This window comes from Falco peregrinus, chromosome 9, assembly GCF_023634155.1.
Source record: "Falco peregrinus isolate bFalPer1 chromosome 9, bFalPer1.pri, whole genome shotgun sequence".
NCBI lineage: Eukaryota > Metazoa > Chordata > Aves > Falconiformes > Falconidae > Falco > Falco peregrinus.
This window is the reverse complement of record NC_073729.1, coordinates 15,594,430-15,621,106: the sequence shown is the minus strand read 5'-3', so window position 1 is coordinate 15,621,106 and position 26,677 is coordinate 15,594,430. Positions and strand designations below refer to the sequence as shown.

General features: G+C 36.7%; 1 protein-coding gene across 2 annotated transcripts in view; it reads left to right on the top strand.

Moving 5' to 3' along the window:
• LUZP2 (leucine zipper protein 2) overlaps positions 1-21,201 on the top strand; it is a 310,057-nt gene extending 288,856 nt beyond the window's left edge. For both annotated transcript variants that reach the window (XM_055814775.1, XM_027790897.2), the window contains exons 11-12: positions 19,021-19,098; positions 19,742-21,201. In XM_055814775.1, the coding sequence (XP_055670750.1) occupies positions 19,021-19,098; positions 19,742-19,846 (183 nt within the window). In that variant the 3' untranslated portion in view covers positions 19,847-21,201. The remainder of the gene's footprint in view (positions 1-19,020; positions 19,099-19,741) is intronic.
• Positions 21,202-26,677: the final 5,476 nt, after the last annotated feature.

Below are 26,677 nucleotides of genomic sequence, written 5' to 3'. Positions count from 1 at the left end.
CTAACTCATATGAAATATTCACTTTGTGGGACTTATAAAATGATCAGATGTGGGTTTTTTTCCCCCTTAAATGCTGGAAACATACCTTTTAATATCATTATTTATTGATATGTCATTTAGGAAGAATAAGAGCCAGGACTTTAGCGTGACCTGGTTAAGAAATTAATTCTGTAAAAAAACCCCACAAACTTGTGATATTTGTGCTGTCTCTTTCTTCTTTCACACTTGCAGGCACACACACATGCAATTAAATCTAAATTAATATTTATATCAATATTATATCACACTGTGTATAAGATATTATAAATTATGTGTAATTTTATATGCACATGCGGGCTATGTGCACACAAAACACTACTTAGGTCTACTTAGATTCTTTTATTGGTGATCATTATTGATTAAAATATAACTTGGACTGTAAACACTTAGCTTCACCAGGTTCCAAAATTGCGTGATATAGTTGGTTCTCTTTAGCGTTTAATTTTCCTGAACAACCTACCGAACAGCTGACTCAAATAACTTCAGTTTTTCAGTTTTATACATTTCACACAAACATATGCATGTCTGCTATGTGATGAGGAGATGGTGATGTTTTGTCCTCAGCTAAATGTAGATTACTTATGGGTTTCACAAGGTCAATACAAGGAAAAGTATTTCTAAGTTTTGTTTTCAGTGAATGTAGATAATTTTAGCTTGCTCTCGTATAATCTTACTATAATCTCGTTTTGTTTACTTTTGCTTAATCTTCTCAAAGCATGTGACTTAAATATCCTCTATCTTGTTTACAGTTAAATATAAGTAAATACGTTGTGTTGACTCTGTGTTGAAAACTGAGGTACAATAAATCATCACAGAGTTCTTGAGAAAACTGATAGTATACATTTTCATGAGGATTTCCCTCCCCCCCGCCCCCCCTCAACTGCATGGAAATATAAGAAACTGCAGTTGTTAAAAGGAAGGGAGGCTGCTTCAAATGTTGCTTTTAGGTTCTACTAGAAAACAGGTATTTAAATTACTGGAAATATGCAATGTTTTCAAAATAAGTTGTGTTAGAAAAAAACAACAGAATTCAGAGCACAATGGTAAACAGATGTGGGTTCTTTTTGTTTGTGCATACCTAGGTATTTTGGGAATTACTTTAAACGGGATTCCATTGCCTGTTTTAGATGCCCTAGGATAGCTTTCCAGCTGTTTCTGTAGGAGGGCACAGCTCTTCTGCAAGTCCTGTCTCCTTTACCAGCCCCTTGCAGCTGTCTTGGAGGCATTTGGGTATCAGCTTAAACACTGGATGCCTGAGGCACAGTTCATGGAGATCCACTCCGTACTGCAAATGCAAATACATTTTGTATATTAGCTGAGGAAGGTGACCTATTACTGTTTTTATCCTTTCTTTCTGTGCTTCTTGCAAACTCAGGGTGCTGGGCTCCCCTGGAGCGGGTGCTTTACTCTGGTCTCTCACAGTAGACTGTTCTCTGCCAGCTCTCTGGATTTCAAGGGGCACAGTACTGGCTCTCGTTTAGAAGGGATGTTTGATTAGAGATGGGTTCCACTGGTTTGAGGTGGTTATTCCCAAGGAGACTGACTTTAACTGGAAGAATTACGTAGTAGGAAATACTACAAACAGTGCTTGAAAACTTCAGGGTATCTCTTCCCTAGCTCTTGACAAATGAGACTTTTTGGGTTTGTTTTTTCTTTTAGAGTAGCTTTTTCAAGAAAGGCCCCAGAACACTTAACAAAGAAAAACTTTAAAACAATAATGTACACATCATGTCCAACATAATATACTGCTGGGAGGCAGCTACGTGTCTGAGGGAAAATTCTGTTCTCGTAGTAATGTTGTGAAAAGGATGATTCAGGAAATTAATATCTAAATATGTCATCTATCATCCCAAATGATCTATTTAAAAGAACATGTCCTTTCTCCCTGATTGATGTTCAGCCATTTGAGGTTATTGTGATTGTTCATCTCAGAGAAAATCCATTACAACCAACACAAATGCATGTGAAATGTGAAGAAAAGAAAATGTGGTCTTTTGATATCTATGTTAAAGATGTCCTAACAATTTTTACTTCTAATGGGAGCAAGGTTGTCCTAGAATACTTGCAAAACTTCTGAGGGTTGTGCTCAAGGCTCAGGGTTGGCATAATGTGTACCAGTAAGCAGCTATTTTCCACCTTTAAGATAGTTTAATATAGTGCAAATAAAATAAAAAAAGTAATTGAGGGCAATTCTGTTTACTTAGAAACAGTACATAGAAGTTTAAAAATCTGGTACATTCCAGGATTTGCAGTCCTTTGAGAAGAATGCCCTGTATAAATGAAACTCTAGACATGCGTGTTAAATAGAAATAAAAACTGAACTATGTCTCTCCCAGTTATTTTTTAATAATATTCATTGCGCAATAGAGAAAAGCTAGTTAACCCTACTGTAAACACAAACAAATATATATAATGAGCATCACTGTTATAGAAATAGGGTGATTACTGTTATTAGAACTGGACTTCTTATTTCTTTCTGCATGTGAGTTAAACTGTGGAAGATTTTTAAGTTAGGGTATAAAGAAATGCATACAATGACTGCCTTTATACTATACATAGATATTAATACATAGTTATTGGTGTTTTCTGTGTGGAAAGATATAATAGATACTCAATTACTTTAAAATGTCCGAAATTTGTAGGGCTAGGAGGGCTAGTCAAAAGTCTGTCAGACAAGTCAAAACGCCACCGTGAACGACTACACTTCCAAAGGGTGCTACCCAAAAAACAGGGCAGAAAGAGAAGATGATAGGATTGACACTTTTTTCTTGACTGCAATAGATATGTGAAGCATTACGTGGCAGTTGGCCTGTGTGTGCATGCGATACGCAGACAAAGTCCCTGGCTTTTAGGAGCAGTCAGACAGAACCGCCTTTGGAAAGGAAATTTTTCTGGTGCTTGAACGATGCACCTCGCTCAGAAAAGCTCTGACAACTTCATCCGCCTGCTATACACGAAACTGCTCTAGTTTTTCACAGTAAACGCTACAAATCTTCGAGTGCTTTTGGATTTCATAGACATGACAATAAGCCATTGCCACCCCTAAGGAATAAGACACCTCCCAGAAGAACACCAATGGCCTTAGTGCGCTGAGCGGCAGGGGCGACTCATGCTTTGGCCAGTTCCTATTTGCAATTTTTTTATGTAAATATTTAAATAGTTGTTCCTATCCCTTTGCAGACCACCTGTTTAGTAACCTCAGTGGAGGGGGGTGAATAAAAGCAACCCCCCAGGGTGGGGGGGGGTCTGAGATCGGCCTCACTTGTGCCAGACAGATGTCCTGAAGTGCAGCCAGGCGCAGCAGGCATGCCAAAGGCCTGCTAGCAAGGCTTCGGGGTAGGTAGCTTTTGGATGTTTGTACATCGGGCAAGTGAAGACTTCAGGAGCAAAAAACCATGTGTTTCTGGGCAAAGTCCAGTGGTTTCTGCATTTATAGTTTGTCAAAACAGGCTATGAATATGCATATCAGGACATTGCTCATCATTAGAGAAAAAATGGCTCATAGTATTGGTTTGAGTGGGTTTTTTGGTCCTTGGGTGTCAAGAACTTGCACTCTGCCAGAAATTGCTTACATTTGTTCACTTCTATTCAGTGCTGTGCCATCTAACTGTTAGATCTGTATGAGTATCCTTCATTTTTTGTTTATTTATTTTTTAACATGGAGATTGAATATCACTACAAATCCTTAGTGTAGAAAAGAGTGATCTGTGACAATCTAAGTAACAGAAAATATGTGCATTGGTGGTACCCGTATTTGTGTTGGCAGGTCATCTGGCAAGCATTCTTGTCAATAGTACTCTGGCGCCTGATATGAACAAATGCTGACTGGAGAGTGAGAGTTGTGCAGTCATGCCAAAAAGCCATGTGGGAAGAAGAAAGATCCGATAAGACTGTTTCTAATATAGAAAAGAATTGAACTACATATCAAAGTCAAAAAACCTTCTGAGAGATGAAATTCACTTGACCTAAATTTCTAGGTTTATTTAGCAGTTAAGATTAGGATATTATGATAACAGTGCATAATTTGAGAAGCAAATTTATTGGATATTAGAAATGAAAATCTAAGGCATCACTGAAGGGAATTTCAAAGGCATGAAGCAGAACTGGGCTTTGTCATTTATTCTAGCGCAGACTTTGGAAGAGAACTCAAAGAAATAATGAGTTTGGCTTGCTTCTCTGTCAGAAGTATTCTGCAAGTTTTGCTGCAAGCAAAGCACGCACCAACAGGGTCTAATTTAGTCTGCAAGCATATATGTTAATGCATTGTAAACAATTTTGCTTATTTCAAGTATCTGAAATGCAAAGCTTGTTTTTTAGTCAAGCTTGTAAGGGCTCACCAGGAAGATGCTGTAATTTTTAAATTATTTCAAGGAAAAAAGATAAAAGTGTTGATGATCCTTGAAAAAAATGTTTGCATGTGAAATTACGTACTGAAAAGCTGAGGAGTGTTCATAAAGCTTTAAGCAAATTGGGAAGGAGTTCAAAAACTGTTTCCAAAGCCTTTCACTCTGGAATCCTTGATGGCATTTTTATGAGGTAAGCTGTCAGTCTAGTAAATAGGCTTCATTCAGAAAAATAATAGCATATCCATTTTTTTATTAGGAGAGCTTATTTTTAATAACAGAGGATCTTGCTTGCAAAGTCTACCTCAAAGGCTCCCATACTATCAGCAAACAGATAAGCATTCAAAAACATTACTTTTTATTTTGATTTTTTTTTTTTCATGTAAGAAGTCAGTTTTTCTCCTGAAATGCATAATTAAAATGCACAGATTAAAAGATACCTATGTAAGATGCAAGAAAGCTCTGTGGGGTTCTGGCCATAAGGACAGAACTGAAATCTATGGACCCAGGCAGGGTTTGGCAAGACCCCACCTTGCTCTCTGTTCAGCTGTCCTCCTTTGGCTGCTGTGAGAAATGCTGTAGTGTTTTAAACCAGAACTCAAGACGCGCAGGTGTATGTCAGCTTAGGGTAACAATATGAAATCCAATTGGAGATGATGGTTGCGCAATAGCTGAAGGGATGTGATGTTGATCAATTAGCAATCAGACAGGGAAAGAAGCAGACCCGTCGCTGCTCCCTGGCTTGGCTGGTTCTGAGCGGTATGGCTGTGGCACTTTTTAAAGGCTGTTACAGAATCTGATCCTGCTGGTTAAGGCAATCACGAAAACTGAAATACCTTGAAAAGTCTTTTGGTTTGGGAGAGGAAAAAAAGAGGAAGGTTTCTAGGGTGTAATATTGCACTTGACTACTTTGAATATTGAGGAGGATGAGAACTGGAAATTTTCCTGTTTTCTGCTTTCCTAGAGGTAGAAAATGTTGTAAAACATTTGAAAACCTGATACCTGGTAAGTGATTTCTTGATGACACCCTCACCCAAACTTACTTTTATTCTATAGAAATGAGTACAACATGCTGAGAAATCAGGTATATATGCTGCATGTGTAATTTGCGAAGGTAGAATCTTGAGCAGGAATCAAATTCTGAAATGAGAGGCACGATGTACAGGCATTTATTATCCTGAGTTAATAAGGCTTCAAGCTGGCTGCTTTTCCTGGCATCCAATGTGGATTTACTGGTTCAGGTAGTCAAGAAATCAGGTGAACATGTGTACTGTCAGTCACTGTACATATGCCTCACTTATTCAAAGGGAAGAAATTTAAGTTTGCAGAACTGTAATAATTCTTTCAGTCCAAACAGGCAAATCACTGAATGCAGCTATGAAATGGCATTCATTATTTAACAAAACAATTATTTATATTGATCTTTTTAATCTGTTTACCTCCTCATCACCTTTTCCAGTAGTCATTTCTCTACAAAACTAACAATTCCTCACCAGAGAGCTGTTAAACAGAGACTAGATTGCACGTAGTAACCTGCCAGCTTTGTTTTCTCCTCCTCTCCATCATCTCTGAAAACTTTATATTCATTGGTAATTCAATGCAGTATAAATGACACGAGGAAAGGATAGCTCAAACTTTCAAAACTGGTGTCTGAAGCTCTAACTTTTTTTTTTGCAGAGAAATTATTTTGATTTGTTTCCTGTCCCTACCCCCTGAAGAGTTTCAATATGTCTTGCGGACAGTTGGATGGAAGCCACATCCCTAAGGATAATTACAAACCCTTCCTGATCTGAAACTTATAACCAGAACAGAGGCTCGTCAATATTATTTTAAAAATTTGATTATTTGCTTTAAAAGTATTGTATCAAAATAAGGGCAAGTGATTACTTTTTAATTTGGGTTGGGGGGGGTGTTGTTTTGGGGTTTTTTTTGTTTGTTTTGATTTTGTTTGTTGTTTTTAGCAAAGGTATATTTTGGAAACACTTATACATCTTACACAATTTACATTCCTTCCATGGATTTCAGTGGACTTAGAATTAGACATTGGAAGTATGTCTCAGCAGAGTACACAGTTTTGATGCACAAGCAACGATACATGTATCAGGATAGCCAGTTAATTTAGCAATACATTTTCCAGATTTTACGGATCATTTCTTTTTGAAATAATTTCTTGTGATATTATGTCATGATATACTAGTATTTAAGGCTGCAAAATCGTGAAGCTATCAAGCTAAATTAAACAATACTGAGGTATAAATATAATGCAGTGTCTATATAAAAAAAGCAGTGCATATTCTTGTTCATATCCCTTTGAATCTTAAAGGTTGCAGGAAATATGGAAAATCATGTCTAAAACAGCCAATATTTTGGTGGAAGGAAATTCATTGCTTCTATAAAAGGATCGCCTGGCTTGCGGAGTACCTGGCCCATCTAGCAGACCATTGAGCGTCAGGAGGTGTGTGAAAGGCATGCAATGGAACACATTTTGCCAGCTCACAATGACGTGAGGTCCCAGCAGGGAGACACTGCAGACAGCTGAAGTAAGCTAAAGCAGTTCATAAAGGGCTTCAACTCAGGGCCTCGATCTTTCTCGGAATCCACCAGAGTCAGAGGAATGTGAGTCCTGAAAATGCTTTTTTCTCCCCTTCTTTGCCACCCCCCACCCCCAAAGGTTTGCACAGAAGAAAATGTAATTCTCCAGATGCAAGCTTAGCTCACCTAGAAATCAGTGTCTAATCTAGATCGTATGAAAACATTCATGCCTTAGGCAATTACCGATATGACTTACTTTTCCTAGTCAAGCTGATTTCACAAGCCAGCTATATTGTGCATAAAATTGCTGAAGAGCAAATGCTCTTAGCTGTCAATCTATGCAGGTGTACTCTCTGGGTTTCTTTAGACTACTTAATAGAACTTGTAGAGCTGTTGCAGGAAGAACAGCAGTGGAAAAGGCGTGATTTGATGTTTAACCATTTCAAGAATTGGATTGTTCCTGGTTGAAGAGTTGCTCCGTTCCAGCAAGATGCAGAACCTTGTTTACATATTGTCTCCAGTAATAATCAGGCACAGCTGTCACAGATGCTTCATTTGATAAAAATAAAAAAAAAATAATCTTTGGGGAGATGTAAGAGGTGACAGTGTAATAGCCGAAAGGATGTAATCTCATCCACTGGCGGTCTAGGAAAGCTGCAAGCTGTTTTTTTTATGACACGACTGACAGAAAGCTAAATCTGCTGCTTTTGCTGTGCAAAACTCTCATTCAAACAGCATGGTGGGAGCTGTTAACAGAAATCCCCAATGCATGTATTATGGCTGCAATTATAACCATACAAATAAAACAGGAAAAAAACAGAAAGAATGAGAAAGGGGAAAAAATGCAGAGAGAGTGTTTTGTCTGCTCAGTAGTCCAAAAAGTATAGTGCTACCTTGATTAATTTGCAGGTGAAATGCAGAAGACAGCAGGAAAAAGTGTCAACAGCTTTTGAATGAACGACAACACATGACCTCCCTCCAAACATAACAAGCTCCTGCGGTGGTAAGCGGGTAGCTTGCTGGTAGCAATCATGGCAATGTGAGGAAAAGCTTGGTAAACAAATCTTAGATAATTCTGTGTCCAAGAAATTGTAAAGAGCTGTATATATTATCCATTTATTGCAAACATGTTACATGTTTATTCAGTTATAGGTGACTTCTCCTCTGCCACATCCTCTGAAGGGGGGACGGAGACAAATTCTGTGTCTAGGAGAAACGTGCATAATTTGCTGTTGCACCCTTCTTAACATCTAAAGATTAAGGAAACTTAAATTTTCATTAAAAAAATTGAAGGAGGAGAAGAAATAATAAGATATAAAACCCTGAAGTTGGACTAAATTTCATTTAGTTTATGACTACAGGTAGATTAATACCTGGGGAAGTTAAGGGAAGTTTGATGGGTTACTCTAGGCAGAGGCTGAATTTTTTTAGACTGAATATTTGCTGAAAGAGGTTCAAGCAGCTGGTTTTTACAGAATTGAACACATTAAAGCAGAGAGGAAAAAAAGTTGTTAATGCATTTCACAAATCAAAGGTATTTAGTTTCTGTGGCAAGTAGTGCAATGAAAAGATGAACTTGTTCGTAAAATCAAGGATTTAGTTATTTTGATTAAAGCGTGGTGGCGGCTTTTTGTGCTTCAGGCAACAAGTATTTTTAGTCATTTAGTCAGCATGGTATGCTGCTTGGTATGAAAAATTTGCCTGAGAAAGCAGAAGATAACTGCAACTGGAGTTAGAAGGCTTGATGAGTCGAACTATTTCTCATGATTCAAGTTAAATTAAAATCTCACCCTGTTCCCTGCCTCCATCTAAGTAGCACTATAATTCAAAGAAAAAGAAATTCGGTTATGTATCTAAATGTAATAAGATTTAGTTTCATACCACTTAATCTCTCAATTATGATATTTTAAGACCAATTCAGTATTCTGTGGGACACACATTTCCTTTAAAATTTAAATCTTTAAGGTTTGTTAAGTAGGTATTTGACAAAATATCCTGTATGGAAGAAAAAGTAGTAAAATTAGAGAAAGCATACCATAGGGGGAATTCATATTCACTGTGCCTTACTAGATAATGTTCCTTATTGGAAAATTAAGCAGGCAGTAGTTTTATCACTCTTATCTTGCTCTTAAATATATTGCTGCTATAAGTTAATTTTCCAGCTGAAAAATGGGTGTTAAGTAATATTCATAGTTTCATTCTGTTCATGATTTCTAAAATCAGTCTAGGATTCACAGTAATGCACCAAGATTTCCCTGCGCTGTGCATGCAGTGTGTGTTGAAGGAACACCTTTGAGAGCCAGGCTACAAAAAAGATTGTTAGGACACCCACACGTCCAAGCAAGAAAGCCATAAACAGTTCAGTATCTATCCCAATCAGAAACAGAATGTCCAGTATAATTAAAAAACTTGCAGATACAGGAAGCAGGAAGACGTTTTCTCTTTACATTGTGGGACTTGAAAGGTATATTTTTTTATTATTATTATTATTTTTTTAAAAGTTTTTTAAAGCTATTTTGAAGAGCAGCAACCTGTGTAGTGCTGCGCAGGCAGGACAAACTGCAAAGGTCTGTCCTAAAAGAGCAGATCTACAAGTAGAGCTCAGGGAATACACGATATGCATAATATTTTAAAGAAAGATTTATTTTCAAATTGTGGCTGCAATCAAAGTACTGGATTTTCTTACCAGAGGGGCATTAAATACTGCTTTTCTCAAAAGAGTTTTCTCCATTGCTATGCTACCGTCCCCACATTACCTTGTGAAGTTTTATGAGAAATCTGTCTGCACTCACAGGATTCCCCGCTTGCATTTTTGGCAGCAGCTCATTTGGAGCTGATCATGGGAGAATAAAGCATCCCGGTTTGTCAGAATGCCCTGGTTGCACTTTATGTACTGCACAAACTTCAGTTATAAAAATGGGAAAGTTTTCTTGTAAACCCAAGGACTGATGAAAGAAAGGCAGTAAAATTTTCAGAGACCTAAAGTATTAATATGTTTTTCACAACTGTTCCCACAATTTTACAAATCTAAGGACCTACCTTGATTCCTTTCTGTTCTGTGAGTTGCTCACAATGATGAGTAAAGTAATTTTGCTGGTTGTTAAGTTTTTTCTTTCTCTTACGTACACCATCCATCTGAACATGACCTGCACGGCACAGAAAAATGGTGCAGATGATGACACTGGGCTAGCGTCCTCTTCCCACTTTTAATATTATTTTCTATATCTTATGTAGCGTGCATGTTGGGGGTGGGGTGGACAATGAAGAATTCAAATTAATTTTGAGAAATGAACTAAGGATGTCTCTTTCCACACTCATATGATGACTTTAGAGATACCCTAAATCCTGAAAGAACTAGAAGCCATTTATTTTCCTAAAGCATCATATTACTTCAATAATGCAAAGTTGTAATTTGTACCTGTGGGTACTATTGCTCTGAGAAAATTCCAGACTTGGGAATACATCAGAGTTGTTCTCATATTTTTATCATTACTTGGTGTGGTGTGTGTATGTTTTTATCTGAACTTTTTGCAGCTGCAGTGAAGCATATGTTGTGTGGTTGAGAATGTATGGCAGGTCTTCACATGCCATATGTTTAACAAAAAAAAAAAAAAAAAAGAAGGTTGAGGCCAAGATAAAAGAATAGGACCTTAATGAATATTCTTAAAACTCTGTTTAGAAACGCAATATTTCAGCAACCCTTTCTCAGATCTTTGTAAAGATCCTCTGATTGTTTCTCTGATAAAACATAATTTATATTTTGGAAGATTTATTGTAGTAAAGACTGACAAGAGAACATGCAATGCTTCAGTTCTTAAGGCAAAAAGGAAGCAGCTAGCTGCTGGTCTCGACTGATATTTTTTAGTCTCTATGGCTAAGCATCACTGTCTTAAATTTGTAATCCTACTGCAATTTCTTCTTTATGGTTTTATGCATGTTCATAATAATTAAAGCAGTTTACATTGGAATGAATACAAATATTTGTTTAAAAATGGGATACAGGCATTAGCAACTTTTGAAATCAGGTACTGCTGATACTGTCATGAAATTTGACATGGAACTTGTAGTAGTCAGAAGTAGGTAGGATATCTTTTAATGTAACATCTTGATTATTTCAGATAAGTTGAGATTCATCAAAGATTAAAAAAAAAATCCTCACTTTTCTTTTAAAAGTTTCCATTATTTAGATTACTATTATTTTATTAGAGGAATCTCGTCAATACCATTTTTATTTAGCCCTGTCCAGAGATGTTTTCCCTATAACTGGCTCCTGAAACTTGCAGAACCAGAGTTCTACAGAGCTTTTTCCCTGTATCATTTCCCTTTCCTCTCTTCCCAAAAGCTTTTAGGAGCTTTTTTCAGCTTTTATACCAGAATGTACTTTGTTCCTTTTTCATATCAAATAATTCTTATGCGTGTAACTCGTCATTTAAACCCATCTATTTTGGTAGTGCTAAAATATCAAACAATTTATCAAATGATTCTTTGTTCTTTGTTCTCATCTTAGATTTCCTGCTTGTCGTCCTTGTAGAGTCTTCTCTGATAAATAAACGTGATAGTGCTTTTATTTACTGCCTTAATTTCCTGCAGTAAACAAACACTGCATGTTCATTAATCATTCAGTGACAAAGGACACCGAGTATTGGAGCAAAACTTGTACATGTTCCTAAGCAACCACAGCATTTTGCTTCATTTTTCTCTATCAGTTTCAATCGCAGAGCTTTGATCACATTGTACTCTCCCATTGCTTTCTCAAGGGAGTAATGAGAGAAAAAGAGAAATGGTCATTAAAAGACAATTTCAACCTTATAGAATTCTTAAACTCAGTAATTCTGTTCCCTAAATGAGGACTTTGAAGGTCATAAGAAGTTACATCATCTTAGTTTAACCATCCACTCGGTACACTGTACTCCAGAATAGAAGGATATGAAAACCTGCAGAGGTGTCTTGTGAAAACGTGTATCTCACAAATCTTGCTCTGTATCTTTTCTTCTAAACAATGAGGTTTGACATAAGAGATCTGTAAGAAATTGAGTGAATCTGATAAAATGTGTCCTTGAATAAACTGTGGATCTCGCTTGGTTGATGACAACTAAGATGTCTAGTTTGTCAGCTGACCAGACCGTACCATCCTTTTCTCCCATACCTGGTTTAGTTTCTTTGGAAGTAGCTCAGTATTTTAGCATACTTTGCAAACATCCTGTATATCTATTTTAGTGCCCACTGAAGCCGAAAGGAGATCTATAGTGATGTAAAGGAATGCTGAAGCTGCAATGTTTGTTCTACTAAATCTGTGTGATACCCTTTAGCAGCAGTGGAATTATTTTCTAGCTCTAAAAGCTGGGCATAATATCACTTATATGTCCTGATTTCCTGTCCCTATGTGGTATGTTGGATGATTATTTGAGCAATAAAGCCAGTTTGTACTTGCTGTGTTGATGTTGATGCAGTGGAATACCCTCGTAGTTAGATTGTGCTGTAGTTTACAGATTAAATTACATAGTTTAATAGCCAAGGGACACGCTGAATTTTAGCTGGCTTTTTGAAAATTCTTTTTAAATGAAGATGCACACTTGGCTGATCCAGCTTTGTAATTTATACATCCAGCTGTGAATCTCTCCAGTTCTGCTGTATAATTCACTAGGTGAACTGAATACCGTAACTTCTAAGATTTTGCATACTTTACTGATCAAGCTGCATCTTTTATAACCAGAATTTCACACAAAGATGCTTTGTTAATCAAACTGCATACTGAACTGATAAAAGCTGAAAAAAGATTTCCAGACATATGCCCCACCTCAATTATCCTTTCTTGTTAAATTTCTCACTTACTGTTCTCAGTATTTTTTCCTCTTGTATATACAAAATGTATTGCTTAAGGCAAAATACACTTGTTCTATGAAATTTTTAAATTAGATAATTAGTATGTCTCTTAAAGTTTATATAGAGCGAGGAATAAGAGTTCAACATCACTAAATTTGGTCTGTTTGTCTGTCACTTAGAAGAAAATGATAGTAAGATTTCTGTTGTGCTTACTCAGAAAAGTCATAAATGTTGGCCAAGCTAAGTTTTAAGGAGTTGTTAAGAAGACACTGTGTAATTTGATATGAGTTAATAACAGTAAAAACAGTCAAATGGCATGGCCAACTATAAAACAGACTTGACAAAAAGTTTCCAGAATTTCTTTTTCATTAAGTCTTTTCCTTGGGAAAGGTGTAGTTTTCAATACTTGGAATTCTCAGTGCTGTGTGCTAGAGCTTTTAAAGTTGAGTGTTCAAATGTTAGATCCCTCTTGATGTTTTAAAAATGCAACATCTGTAATTTATTGAATATAATATTTGTCTGACAAATGTACCCGTTATTACAAAATATATGGCAGGCATACTAGAAATACCAGAACAGCTTAATGGTGAAGTAGAGAAAGCTTCCACATATAAAAACCAGAGATTATTCTGTAAAATCAATTCATGGGCGAAATTCTGGGATCTGTCACTAATGGTTAGATGAACACATTAAATTATTGTAATTTTTATTAAAGCAAGGAAATTTTAAGGAAGGGGAGGAAAGAGAGGGGACAGGACTCTAAGCTTCAGAGATTCAGTCTTGTTTCAGTGCTCTGAGTCATGAAACTACTTCAAGGACCAGCCAACATTTGCTTAATAACTGTGTACTTGGCTGAAGACTGGCTGTCATTACAAGTATTGAAGATTTGCTTCCTGAACGTAGAAAAAAGGGATAGCTTGTGTGGGCACGTGCTAATGAAGCCAGGATGAAATGTACTGGGTTGAGAAGTCTTTGGGAATGGAAGGAAATAGCTACAGCAGAATCCCTCTTCATCTCTGATGAACCTGTAAATGCGACAGTTGTGGTTAAGGCTCCGATAAAGGTTCAGCTGAGCTGGGTGAGGAAAACCAGGAAATTGTCCAAAGGCTTCTTCCAGCCTGGGGAGGTAAGCATTGTTTGTGGTTGATGAACGGAGCAAATGCTAACTGAATCTCCAAAACATCAGGAATTGTGCTTCTGAATGAGACTGGGAGTTAGTCTCCCATCCCCGCTCTGTTTGAAACTGCCAGCCTCAGGCTCCTTAAAGGGAAGCAGAAGAAAGCACAGAATACAGTTAAGGAAAAACTGCCCGTTTGGTTCCAAGTGCCAATGGCAGGAAACAGACTTTGGTAACGAAGTCAGGATTTGAGATTATTGTTAGATTTTTTTGCTGTTGGTTTCGTAAATGCAATACAATACGTTGAATTTCTAATCTTGTATGAGAAGTTCATTGTAAGACAGTTTTTCACCATGCTAACAATAATTTGCACTTTTAAAAATGTTGCAAGGTTTTAGTCATCCAGCATTTTCTAGCTAGATCAAAGTATGTGTGCTGAATTATCTTCTCCTTAGTTTATAGCTTCCTAGGTATTTAGTCCTGCCCATCTCTGCCATGTCCTCTGCTTTTTGATCTGCATTCCTTATCCACCTGTAACTTCAGACACAAACAAGAAAATAGCCAACATTATTTAGTTGTATTATCATTGCAACCCTAGATCCACGTACTACCCTTCTGGATCGCTGGAAAGACATTAGCTAAGGGACAAAGGGCCATCACCTAGATATGAAGCCTTAATTTTCCCCTGGGTATTAGAATTTTTTTTTTTTTTTTTTTGTGAGTAGTTTAAAAGCCTGGTTGAACTTCTCTGGAAGCACGAATAAGGAGGACAAGCAACAAATTATTTCATATTCATTCCAAACTTTAAATCATTACACTGAGGTTCAGCTGTGAGACTGCAGTGTTACCTGGGACTTGTTCAGAGCCTTCAGGTGGTGGCAGAACAGTAGTACCTGCTCCCTGCCCCCCCATGAAGCCAGTGCAGATTTAAGATTTATTAATTTTTTAAAAAATGTATTTAAGATAATACCTGTGACTGACAAAGATGATGTGGAGACAAAACACTTTCATCCTTTGCACAATGTTCCCACTCCTCTCCCTACAGCTCTCTGCACAACAACCGGGGAAACAGCCCAAACTGTGGGATGTTGTGTTACACTTGGTATGAAATCCAGTGCATCCTTGAAGTACTGGTGACAAGATTTTCAATTACAACGTGCTTTGTTATGCTGGTCCAAGAGAATTCAGTGGCATTGCATTCAACTAACTGGACTGACTTGAGTTCTTTTTTTCTGGGACTTACTGACTTACTGCTTTTTTTTTTTTTAACCTTCTGAATATTGTTTCTACTCGGATGCTTTTAGTCTTTTGTTATAGTCTTAGCATTTCATTAGCTTTTCTACCAATGATCTTTCTAAAAAGTGTTCATTCTTTGGAAGAAAAGCGGTGGATTTTCTTGGAGGGAAGAGAGGAAAGCTGATTTTTCCCCAGGTTTATGTGGAGGGGGGGTCGGCTTGTACCACCTTCCTCCTCCTTGGTGTTCGAGGAGTGAAGGTGGTGAGTTACAAGCGGTAAGTGCTCTGCTCTCTTCCATGGCATTAGAGGATTTGTGCGTAAGCTGGAAACCTAAGCGTCCTGCAGAGGGGCTTTCACAGTGGGCATCTTCCCATTACTCTCCCCTTCCTCCCCCTCCCCACTCCGAACGCCCGCTCTTGCAGGAGAAACATACAGGTACAAGCTCACCCTCGCACCCCTGATGTGCTGCAATCTCAATCCAAAGTTTGGCAAACCGCCAGTAACTCTTCCAGCAGGCACGTCTGAAATCTCATCTTCGTAAAACAGAAAAACCACGCTGACAACATTTCAACCCCTTTTTTTCTGAAAGCAATTATTTTTGCTTTTTGCTAGTTTCCACCATGTCAAACCACCTTTCTGTGTTGTTTGGGTTTTTTGTTTTTTTTTTTTTTTAATTAGTGTACCTCTCACAGAAGTGAATCTGACAGAAAGAGAGGCTTGCGCAGAAGAGCAAACAAACCCATCATTCCATCACTTGCCATAGAGTGAACTAAAAAAAAAAAAAAAAAAAAAAAAAAAAAAAGTTGTGTAATATTTGATGCTTTTTTGTCTTTATGTTGCTCATGGCTCTGAAGGGTGTTCCAGTGCATTGGGTTTATATTTCCCCATTTATTTGAGGTGGTCTTAAGCTTAGGGAAAAGGGGTATGTGTATGTTTATATATTTATGTGTTTATTTATACATATACCTGTACTCGTATATACACACCTGAGTGTATATATGTATATATAAGCACATAAATATACTTCAGGTGTGTGTATCTATAACTGCATGTCTTTGTATATATGCTTGAGGGCGTATATGTGTGGGATTCGATTTAGTTTACAGCTATAGCAGGAGATGGTGCTATACCCACCTGTCTCAGCTTTTGGAACTGAAGTGACTTAAAGCCGAGAGCTGGCGGCTGTACACGGCTCATCCACCATGCCTGGCTACAGTTCTGGCTATTGAACTGTTGTTGACTGATGGCAAATTGAAAGTTATCGCTGCTGTTTTATCCGTAATTTATTTGTTAATAATAGACAAGGTTTCACTGTGGCAAGGAATCAATAATGGATGCTTTATGCTTTAACAACATAAAGATGTGGGAGTGGCTTTGTTTAGAAAAATGTCCCATTCTGCTATCGTTTTCCAACAGTGATCTGTATGGTGTGTTGCTAAAAAGAAAACAACTGTAAGTGAACAAACGTGGAATACACAGACATAAATCTTCACAGCTGTGTTCCTATCAAGATGGCCTTTGCTATCTGGTCTATGAAAGAAGTATGAAAGATTGGTCACTTTTAAAGCATTATTTTTACCATTAGCTTTTTTTTTTTTTTTAAGGCAACATTTTTTTCTTCTTTTCCATATGTCTTAAATACTTGACCTATATTTTTATTAAATTAATATTTTTTTTTATTTCTATCTCCTGTGTATCATCTCAGTGCAATAGGTTACTTGATTATTTTTTTTAAGTGTGTACAAAGTATGGATTTGTAAATGATCTTATATTTCATTAACATTATTTCTGTCCCCTCCATTACACCTGAAATGCTGTTCCTTTTTTGACCTGTAACATCTTTTGTCCTCAAGCTGCTCACCTAAAAGTCTCTCAAACTCTCATTTTTTTCTAAACATGACTAAGCTGAAAACATTTTTTTCAGTCTAACTCACTAGTAAATATTTTAAGCCAGGACCACACTTTTAAGCTTTTGAAGTATTAATCTTACTAAAAATTTCTACTTTTTGTCATCTTACTCTTGAGTCTTAATCTAGAGCATAAACCACCTGTTGTTACTTGATTTTTTTCTGTAAAAATTGCAGTTGCTTTACCATTAGATTTTTTTTTTTATTAATACTACCCGGATTATTCCCTATAAGGTAATATTAAACCAACTTTTATTAGCTATTGTGTATAGTGAGAGAAATTGGACAAAGAGTCCCTACCATCAATCACTTCAATTGCTCCATCTCGGAGGCTCATTTCAGTAGCTTAAATGTGACTAACCCCCCCAAAGTACTGTCAAATCTTTGGCAGCACCACTGTCTCCCTGTTTTCTTAATAACGTCCTTCATTTTTGTCCTCACACCTCTTCACAGATCAACTTTGTTACAGGCAAGGGACTGTCGGAATTTCTCAAGTGCAAAAACTTAGGAATTTTCTTCCCCCTTGTCAGTCTCTAACTTTTTAATTAACTCCAATCCAATGTCATTTCTTCTGAAAAGATATTTATGGAATTTCTTGATATTTAATTAGCATGGTAGGGTGTTTATTTTCAGTGTTCTCTGCTGAGTGGAGTAAATTTTATTGTGTTGTGATTTAAGCTGTTATAAGATGAATTCAGGTTTACTTTCCATTTTCATAAGAAAGTCTGTCAAAAACAGTGCTTCAAAACATACCATTGAAAGATTTTTTTCCTTTTTTTCATGATTCCTTTGCTTTCCTAGACACAAATAACTTATCCTATCCTAGACCAATGTTATCAACCATAATCTTAAAAAAAAAAAAAGAAAACCTTGCAGAAATGCCAGCAAACCTTGCAGTGAATATCATTGGGAGTTTCTTACTGAGGGCCCTTTTGCATTCGTACTCCTATGAGCAAAGCTTGTGTCCATATACTAAGGATTATTACACCTTTTTTTATTATTATGTTGGATTATGTCTGATACGTAAAAAATGCTCTGTCTAGGCTTGACTTGTCTTCAAAAATCATCAAGGACTTACGCTAAGCAGAAAATATTTCAAAGAAAGAGTTGCGTTAGAATTTAAAATAAAATTATTGTTATGTTGGAAACAGTCTTGATGGCTTAAAACTTAAAAAAAATCCCCTCATTTACTTTCACTCTATTTAAATGTATCAGTTTCAATAGCAAAACAAGTAGAGAAATTCCAGTATGAACACACTCAAAAGTAATGACCAAAGATTATTAATATTTTACTGTATTTCACTTTTTAATTTCTTCACCTATGGCATCATTAATCCCAGTCCCAAAGGGATATTAATTTAATTACAGCAGAAATCTCAGTGCTGGGTATATTTCTACTTGAGACTCGTAACACAAGATCTCTTTGGTTCAAAAATCTACTGTATAAGTAATTTTATTTATGCTGTTCAACTCTGTTTTCCCTGATACTAAAAAGCATATTCTCAAAGAAAATTACATTATTCCTGGAATAAAATGACAGCAATGAATCTAACAAGCTTTTCCATACCTTGAGAGTCATCTGACTTCCCTGTTCAGGGAATAATTATACATATCCCCAGCTAAGGATTATCATACTTAGGAGATCTAGCAGATTCTACAAGAGAATGGTAATGGAGAAGTCCTAACTGTAACGTTAGTTTTCAGTTGTTTGTTACTATTTCCTAACTCGTAACAAACAATTATAATTACTTACCTATTCCATGGGGCCATTGGGGGAATAATGTTCACTACTTGTGATGAGATTTAAACAGGAGGGGGAAAAATGTGAGATAAGTGTTAAGTTGTTAAACTTGCAGCCACATGAGATGATATGAGTGCAGGATTCACTTAGCTCTGAAATCTTTGTTTTGGTTCATTTCACCAACTGGGCTAAAAAAACAACACAGGGATTTTTCTTTTAGGAAAACCATCAATATTTTAAGGACAAATACAAAGCAGTTATTTCTGACATTTTTATTGGCAGGTTGGCAAGATGTGTTTGGGGAATCGCAATAATTCAACATCTTGTTTGAAGACAGCAGAAACAGAGACAAGCTTCCAGGTACTCTGTTTTGTGAACAATTCTCGGGTTTTTATTAAAAGGTTGTGCAAAGTATGCAATTACTTGAAGTACATTTACGCGTTCTACACTAATGCTTTTGAGATAGAACTGTTTTCTCAGTTCTGATTTTGACTTTACCTGATTGCAATTCATCTGCTCAGAATGGCTTCTGGTTGGTAACAATTTCCAAAAGCATTTTATAGTTGAAAAACTCACCTATGCTAGTAGTCAAATGACTTAGTTTGATAACATGATGTCCCATAGCCCTGGGAACAGGAGAAGAGAGGTATTTCCAAAATAATTGTGTATCTACAATTCTGTGAAGCTGTAGGCAGCCATGTTACCAAAGTCTTAAGCAAGTTGCACATCTGAGCTCTTCGTTTGATAGACCTTGAGAAGAAGATAAAAATCACCACGATTTTAAAGCAGCCTCAGACTTGTATGGTTTTGCGCTGTCAAAGATTGTTAAATATGCTGCCTTTAGAGGAGGTCAGAATCTTTTCCCAGATGCAGTGGACAAATAGCATATTCTGTTACAGTAGTTTAGACCGGTACACCTGTTTAACGCATTTTTTTTATTTGCTGATGTATGTGCATATCGCGCATGTGATGCTTACACAGATGCTATTCTCACCTCCAACAGAAGTTGCATAGCCCTCCGTGGACAAAACCTGAAGATAAAAAATCACCTGAAAGAAATGAGAAAAAAAATGAAGAGTCCGTTAGTACAAAAGAAAAGAACCTCTAAGCACAACTAATCTACATTAAAAATGCCCATTACTTGCTTCCATCTTCATATTCTTTTTAGTCCAGAGGCATGAAATGTACCAGGTTTCTAAAGCATGCGTTTTTCACTACTTTATGAATGTTTGTAAATTAGTCTAGAATAGACCAATTAGTACCTTCCAGCAATAATCCAAAATGGATGTTTGAAGAAATGCTTTGTAATACAGTCCAGTTTTCAAACTCTTGTTCTACCTGATAAGTAATTGTATACTGTAAATTAGTTTCTTTGTAAACAACAGCCGTTCTCAAGTATTTTCTCAGTTTATTCTATTTCATGTACCTTTATGGCAGATTAGGTTTTAAATCAAGTTAAGAATTAAGGGGCAGTTAAGGGGGGGGGGGGGGGGGGATCTGTGTAAACATAGCTGAAGTACAACTCATAAGAGCATCTGTAAAAATGGAACAGTGGGGGGTCCATGTATACCTACCTTTCAGTAATACCATTTCAAATCTGCTTACTTAAAACAATAAAAGATGTTTGTTTGGTTGTTTTTTTCTAACGGCTATCACAACTGCTCTTTTTTTAACATTCAAGCATTGACAGAAATACAGAGTTAAAGGGTTGGAGATAGAGTCATGGCTTTTAGGATTCAAGCAAAAAATTTTGCAGGTGGAACCGAGTTAAAATTTTATAGTTTGGGTACCAGTCGTGGGCAGTTTCATCCCTTACATTTGTGCTGATCTCAGCAAGATAAATATACTTTAATTGGTAAACCTGGGTTGTGTTCCCTACGGGTGGCCTTTGGTCACTCCAGCAGAGATGTGCGGTTTGGTTGGGGTAAGCTCTGTGCTCCTAGGGTTCTTCCAGTTTCTCATGGGTCACATATTCAATGACAAGAAAGCAAAAAGGAAGGGAGGAGAAGGAAGAATGTTTTTGTTTCCTTGTGTGTGTGTCATTATTGGTCTAATTTAGGAATTCATATGCTTCATCTTGTCGAGATGCAAATCTTTCAAGTAGTGCCTTCAGAACAGGTAATGGCCTGATGCAATGCTCCTACACTTTCCTTCTGTGTGAAGTGTTTTAAGCCACCATGACTTGTAAACTCCACCCTCCTCTTACTGCACACAGCCGTGCATTACAACTTTTACTAGACTGACAGTAGTTTACTTACATTAGTTTGCTTTTCCTTGCTTCTGAGTCAGTTTAAAAAGCAAACAGAAAAATCTTATTTCATTCAGTGGTGCTGTCTGCTTTATTTTTGTCTTTTAAGATTTTACCTGTCCTTCAACAGTCTCATCCAATAAGTCTGTTCTTTGCTGGTGTGAAAAATATTTCACCTTGACATCTTGTATATGCTCCTCTTGTCAAAGGCAGATATTGCAGAATGGCAGGTTTCTCTGTCCAGAGAACCTACAACCATTTTGAAAAGAAAAGAAACTCATGAGCTGACCAAATGATGACAATGTACTGCTCAACAAAGTTGCACTGCTATCAAAGAAATTATTATCCATGTTAAGTGTCAAAAGAAGTGAAATCCTGGCCACAAAGATGATAGAAAAAAGATGTGACTTTTCACATCTGATCCTAAAACCAATCAACATCAAATTGTACCCATCTAATACAACATGAATTTATTTCAGGCAGAAGTGAGACATATAGTGGACATTCGCTGCCTTTAAGTTACAGCCGCAACAAACCTGGCTGAAGACAGTCTGCCGTGTTTCAAAATTTTCAGTGAGCAAGAGACTTGTGATCCTGTCATAGCTACAGCTGATGCTAATTTCTAGTTATGTCAAAACCAACATTATTTTGCGTACAGCACGCCTTAACGGAATACCTGAGGCATCAGCTGAAAAGGTCACTGAAACTGCTTCAGTCATCTGTCCGGAAAGGACATGGATCTTCATGTATGTGTCCCAGAGGAACGAGGTGAACTGCCCTACTTGGCATTTGTTTCATCTTTAAAGAACTGAGCAGGGCTGACAGCATATCTGCTATTGTTATAACTGCTGATTACTGCTGTGTCAAGGGGTGGCTTGGGGGTCGTGTCCGCAACATGAAAAAACTTAAATCAGCAACAACTTAGGTTGCTTACTTTATTTTTTAAACATACATGAAACCAGTGAATGGCTGAGCAGCCTTCTGCTGTCTGGGAATGTGCATCATTTAATTGGTATCTCACCACCAGATGATTCATGTAATCCATCTGTTTACCATCTGAAAAACAACACAAAATATTGTCTGGGTGTGGTGTTGTGAGGTTATATTTTGGTTTGTTTCCAAAAGGTTTACTGTAAGACATATTCCTCTAGCCACGGGATCGTTATCTGGGCTGTGTTTACATGCATGCATGCTTTTGCTTTTTTATGTCTGTTTTCCTCGGTGGTGACGAAGATCGGGTGAGACAGAATGGAATAAAGCCATGTTGGTGGGGAGAATTAATCCTCTTGCTTTGATTAAATTTGTAGAAATCAGTTACATTTATTCTGGGGATTACTTTACTGCCTTCAGATGGGGCATTGATTGCCACTCATTTTCAGTGTGATTAACAGTTTCTCTTCTTGAAGATGGTGACTGTGGGAGTCCCTCTTATCTTCATACCTACTATTTTTAGAATAATCCATAAAATGATACAAAATTAAGAAAGATAACGATCTATAAATTAGTCTTTTATCTGTATATAGTGTAGGTGTATCAGATATATTTTGCAGCTATGGCTTCACAAATATTGCTATTCTGAAGTTTCTAGTCTTGTGTGGAGGGGTTGGTACACATCTGAACTGAAATCTATCCTTGATGGTTGTTTCTTCGAGAACTACAGTTCAAAAACATACTAACATCTTTTCGGTTTGAAAGAAAACATCTTTTCAGTTTATATATGGAAGAAAAAATATTTTAGAGGGGCATGGGAATGTAGAAGAGTTTGCGCGGTACAAGTCAAGGGTTCTGAAAAGAAAGAGAAAAAGACACCCTCACAACAATGCTTTGAAGCACTAACAGTGCTTGTCACTAGCAAAGATGTGTATATTTTCCTCCTGTGGATCAATAACCAGTCTCTCATTCCAGCCGTGAGGGTGAGCACTTTCACATCCCAGCGCTGGGATGAAGCTAAACAGACCCTGCTGTTCCCCCTGATTCCTACTTACTCTACATGATAAAGAACATGCTCATGAAGGAGCTTCAACTTATACCATGTAAGTCAGTCACACTTCCTCGGTCTCTCTAGAATGCTCTCAAACTTGTTTATGATCAGGTTCAGAGAGAATCGTGTCACTGGGTCTGTCTCCCTGTGCAGAGTCATCATACCGCAGGGCAGCGCATCCTAAGGAAATGTTTTGTAATTCCATGCAGTTGCCTAGCAACCAGGTCATGGACCATATCTCTCTCTTTGCAAACGGGAATTACACATGAGGAAACAAAATGCTTTTCTACTAGATTTTCCAAAGTTTAGCCATTAAAAGCAATTTAATTTCCAGTTCAAGAGCAGGCCAAATATATTCTTTTTCATAAGAGTATGAGGTGGATTATAGTTTTCTTCAACTTTAAACTTCTGTTTCAATTTTTCTTTTGCATAATAGAGTTCTCTGAGTTAATCTCTCTGTCAGTATCTATGTGCATATGCATTTTTAAGTACACATGCATATTTTATGTATATATACATAAATTTACATGTAGACATGCATATACATATATAAGTGTGTATGGAAACTGAAAATTCTGGAGCAAATTTTCACCCATAGTCAGATATTACTTTGCATCATAAATTTTTTAACTAAGGCATGTTGACTTGATCAACATGACAAAGATCAAGGCAAAGCCTGTATATAAAAACCAAACACTAAATTCCTCTTATTTTCTTCTTGAAAAGCTATGAAAATGTTTAAGCATATTTGAGTTTAAAATGAGTCATTATCTGCAGTACAATATGATAGATAGTTTTGCTAGAGTGAACACATATTTAATAAAATTTGATTTCTGTTTTAATCATCAGGATGCATCGAAATAAATCTCTGTGCTTCACTGCTTAAGAAGTAGGGTAGTAAAATCCAGTCCATTGTTACCCTTTCATACTGAATTTTATATAGAGAAGGTGTTTTTTACTTAGTTATACAGTAAGCCTTGAAGTTTGTTTAGGTTTTGTGGGTTTTTTCCCATTAAACATGGGCTATGAAAAGCCAAAAATTCCTGTGGCAGCCCGGTTCGGATGCACATTAACAACATGGTCAGAAGGAGTGACTTTTCTTTTTAAACAGGAATTTCTTTCCCTGTGAACAGGAAGAGTCTTTCACTGAATCTTAGAACATTAAACTTAAGGTACGCAGTTCTGGTCTCCGCCTGACCTTGTGGCTTCAGGAAAGCTGTCTCACCACTGTAAGTACCTTAGCACAAATGATATAATACACTACTGTCTATCATGTGAATATATAAATATGGGATAAGGCAGTTTACTTTCATTTTTTGAGTCAGATCTTCAGACTGAAAAATGTTATAGAAGCATATGAAATATTGGTTACTATTTGTTTGTTGGAAGCAAATATTCAAATTTGATTTCTTAAAGGTAAGCTCCACAAATGGGTGGGTTTCTGGAAAAATCTCAAAGCAGTTAATAATAGTTAGAAATACCTATCTTGTTTTTCTGTCTTCTATTTTATTTTTTTTTAATTTGAGCATTCTTTTTGCTATATGTGTCTATAGATAAGGTGTCTATAAGAAAAATCCCTTGTTTGGCTCCACTTACAAACAGAAAATAAAACAATTTCATGATCAAAACAGATAACAAAGTCTGCATTTGCAATCCTGCTTGGTAGTTGCCATTTAATTTTACTTTGAGTGTTACTTTTTAAAGTTGGCCAAGCAATCAACTGCAGTTAACACACTTGTGATTAAAGATATATTAAAATGCGTTGCTATGCAAGAATTAGAGATTTATTTAAATGCATAGTTAAAAAAATCCCAAACCACTTAATTATTAGTCATACCCAAAACCCACTAACTTTTTCTTCCAAAATATTCTTAAATGTGACATGAATCAAGACTGTCCCATCTAATGTTCTATAAATCAAGCATGATTCTACTGTAATATTTCAGTACATTTTTTTGCCTTAATTCAAGTCTTGAAACAACTTGCACCTAAAGTAAATCACATATGTAAGTTATCATACCAACAAAACTTTCATGAGTCATTAACTGTGTTGTCTAACAGAAAATATTTTTTTCCTTAAATTTCTGTAAGTTATTTTCAATTAACAATAGTATTAGAGATTTACTTCAATGCTTCCACCCTGATTTGCACAGTAAAACAAGTGTCACAAGATTCTGTATACACTGATTGAGAAAAGTAAGAAAGACAGTGAGACATTTTATTTCTCCACAGCACATTCAACCTTCTAGTACCGCTATGCAGTGGCCTCTCTCTACTTTCTAATGATTAATAGTTCAATATTATAAATTTGCATACTGTAATTAATGCCAATTGCAAGAGATTGGAATTATGTATTGGTACCTAGTGAGCAAGCCGTGTTGAATGAAATGAAAGTAAACAAAAGTTACTGTTCATTTGAAATCATTGAATCATTGTTAGAAGTGTATGTAGTAGTTGGGGGGCGGGGGGAGTGGGCAAAGCCTTCTCATTATGTAAATACACAGGACACTTGACAGGGTTTCATTGATATATTATTTTTATATAACTCGCTCGTTCCTTTGTCCACATAGGACTGGTACTACTAATAGGAGAAGTTCTGATATCTTCAGTGTCTAGGGAGTTTTCTGACTATGTGATTCCTATAGATTTGGACAAATGTTCATTTTATTTTACCTTTACTCATCTCATTTCTATAATAATCTCAGTTTGCAATATCTCACTTTCTTCTTGGTGAATAGCCTACAAATAACACATACTTCTAGAAATTGCCTATCAAAACTGCATAAGTTTGTTATATTTGTGTTGTCACACCCCACCTCTTACACAAATAAATAATCTCAATTGCCTACCAGTATACTCCTCTGTGTAGTCAGACTAGGACTATTTAAGGGGCATTCCTCTCACTTATTTCACTATAGTGAGCTATTATTCCATAAGGAATTTTTCCCATTAATTTAACTCATTAAGACATGTTATTTAGCAGAACAGTAAGCTCTAAGAGTTAAATTGTTTTGGCTGAAATAAAAGGAAAGGTTGTACCTGGGGTAGAGGTCCAACATGGAAGTAACAACTCAAATAACTTATAGCATTATAGAATCATAGTATCATTTAGGTTGGAAAAGGCCTTTGAGATCAAGTCCAACTGTTAACCCAGCACTGCCAAGTCCATCACTAAACCGTGTCCCCAGGCACCGCATCTACACGTTTTTTGCATGCTTTCACAGGGAGCTCTCCCCCTCCCAGGGAATGGAGATTAAGTTAATGTGAGGTCTGCTATTTTATTCATCCAGTTGTCCCAGTTAACTGGTACACCTGAAAACAGATGAGCAATGTTCTAGATGTAATGTTGCATTCAGGTTTACATGCACGTGTGTTGCAAACATGCTGCCTTGTTCTATACAGTACTCAGCTGGAGAGTATTTAACTAAAACTACATAATAGTTAGCGAATACATGGAACCTGGGTATTTGTCACGTACACGTCTCACTTCACAGCTGTAATTTAAAAGGAATATCTTTGATCAACACAATAACAAGCAAATAATATTTTGGCATATCAAGAAACACTTGGTTAAACACCTGTCTTTGTCAAATATTGACCTGTAGTATAAAGTGATGCAATGTTCAGAAGGTTTTCACGTTACACCCTCTCACTTGCTTCTTCCTGTCTTTCTGTCTTTGCTACTGTCAACCTGTCAGCTGAAGCATCGG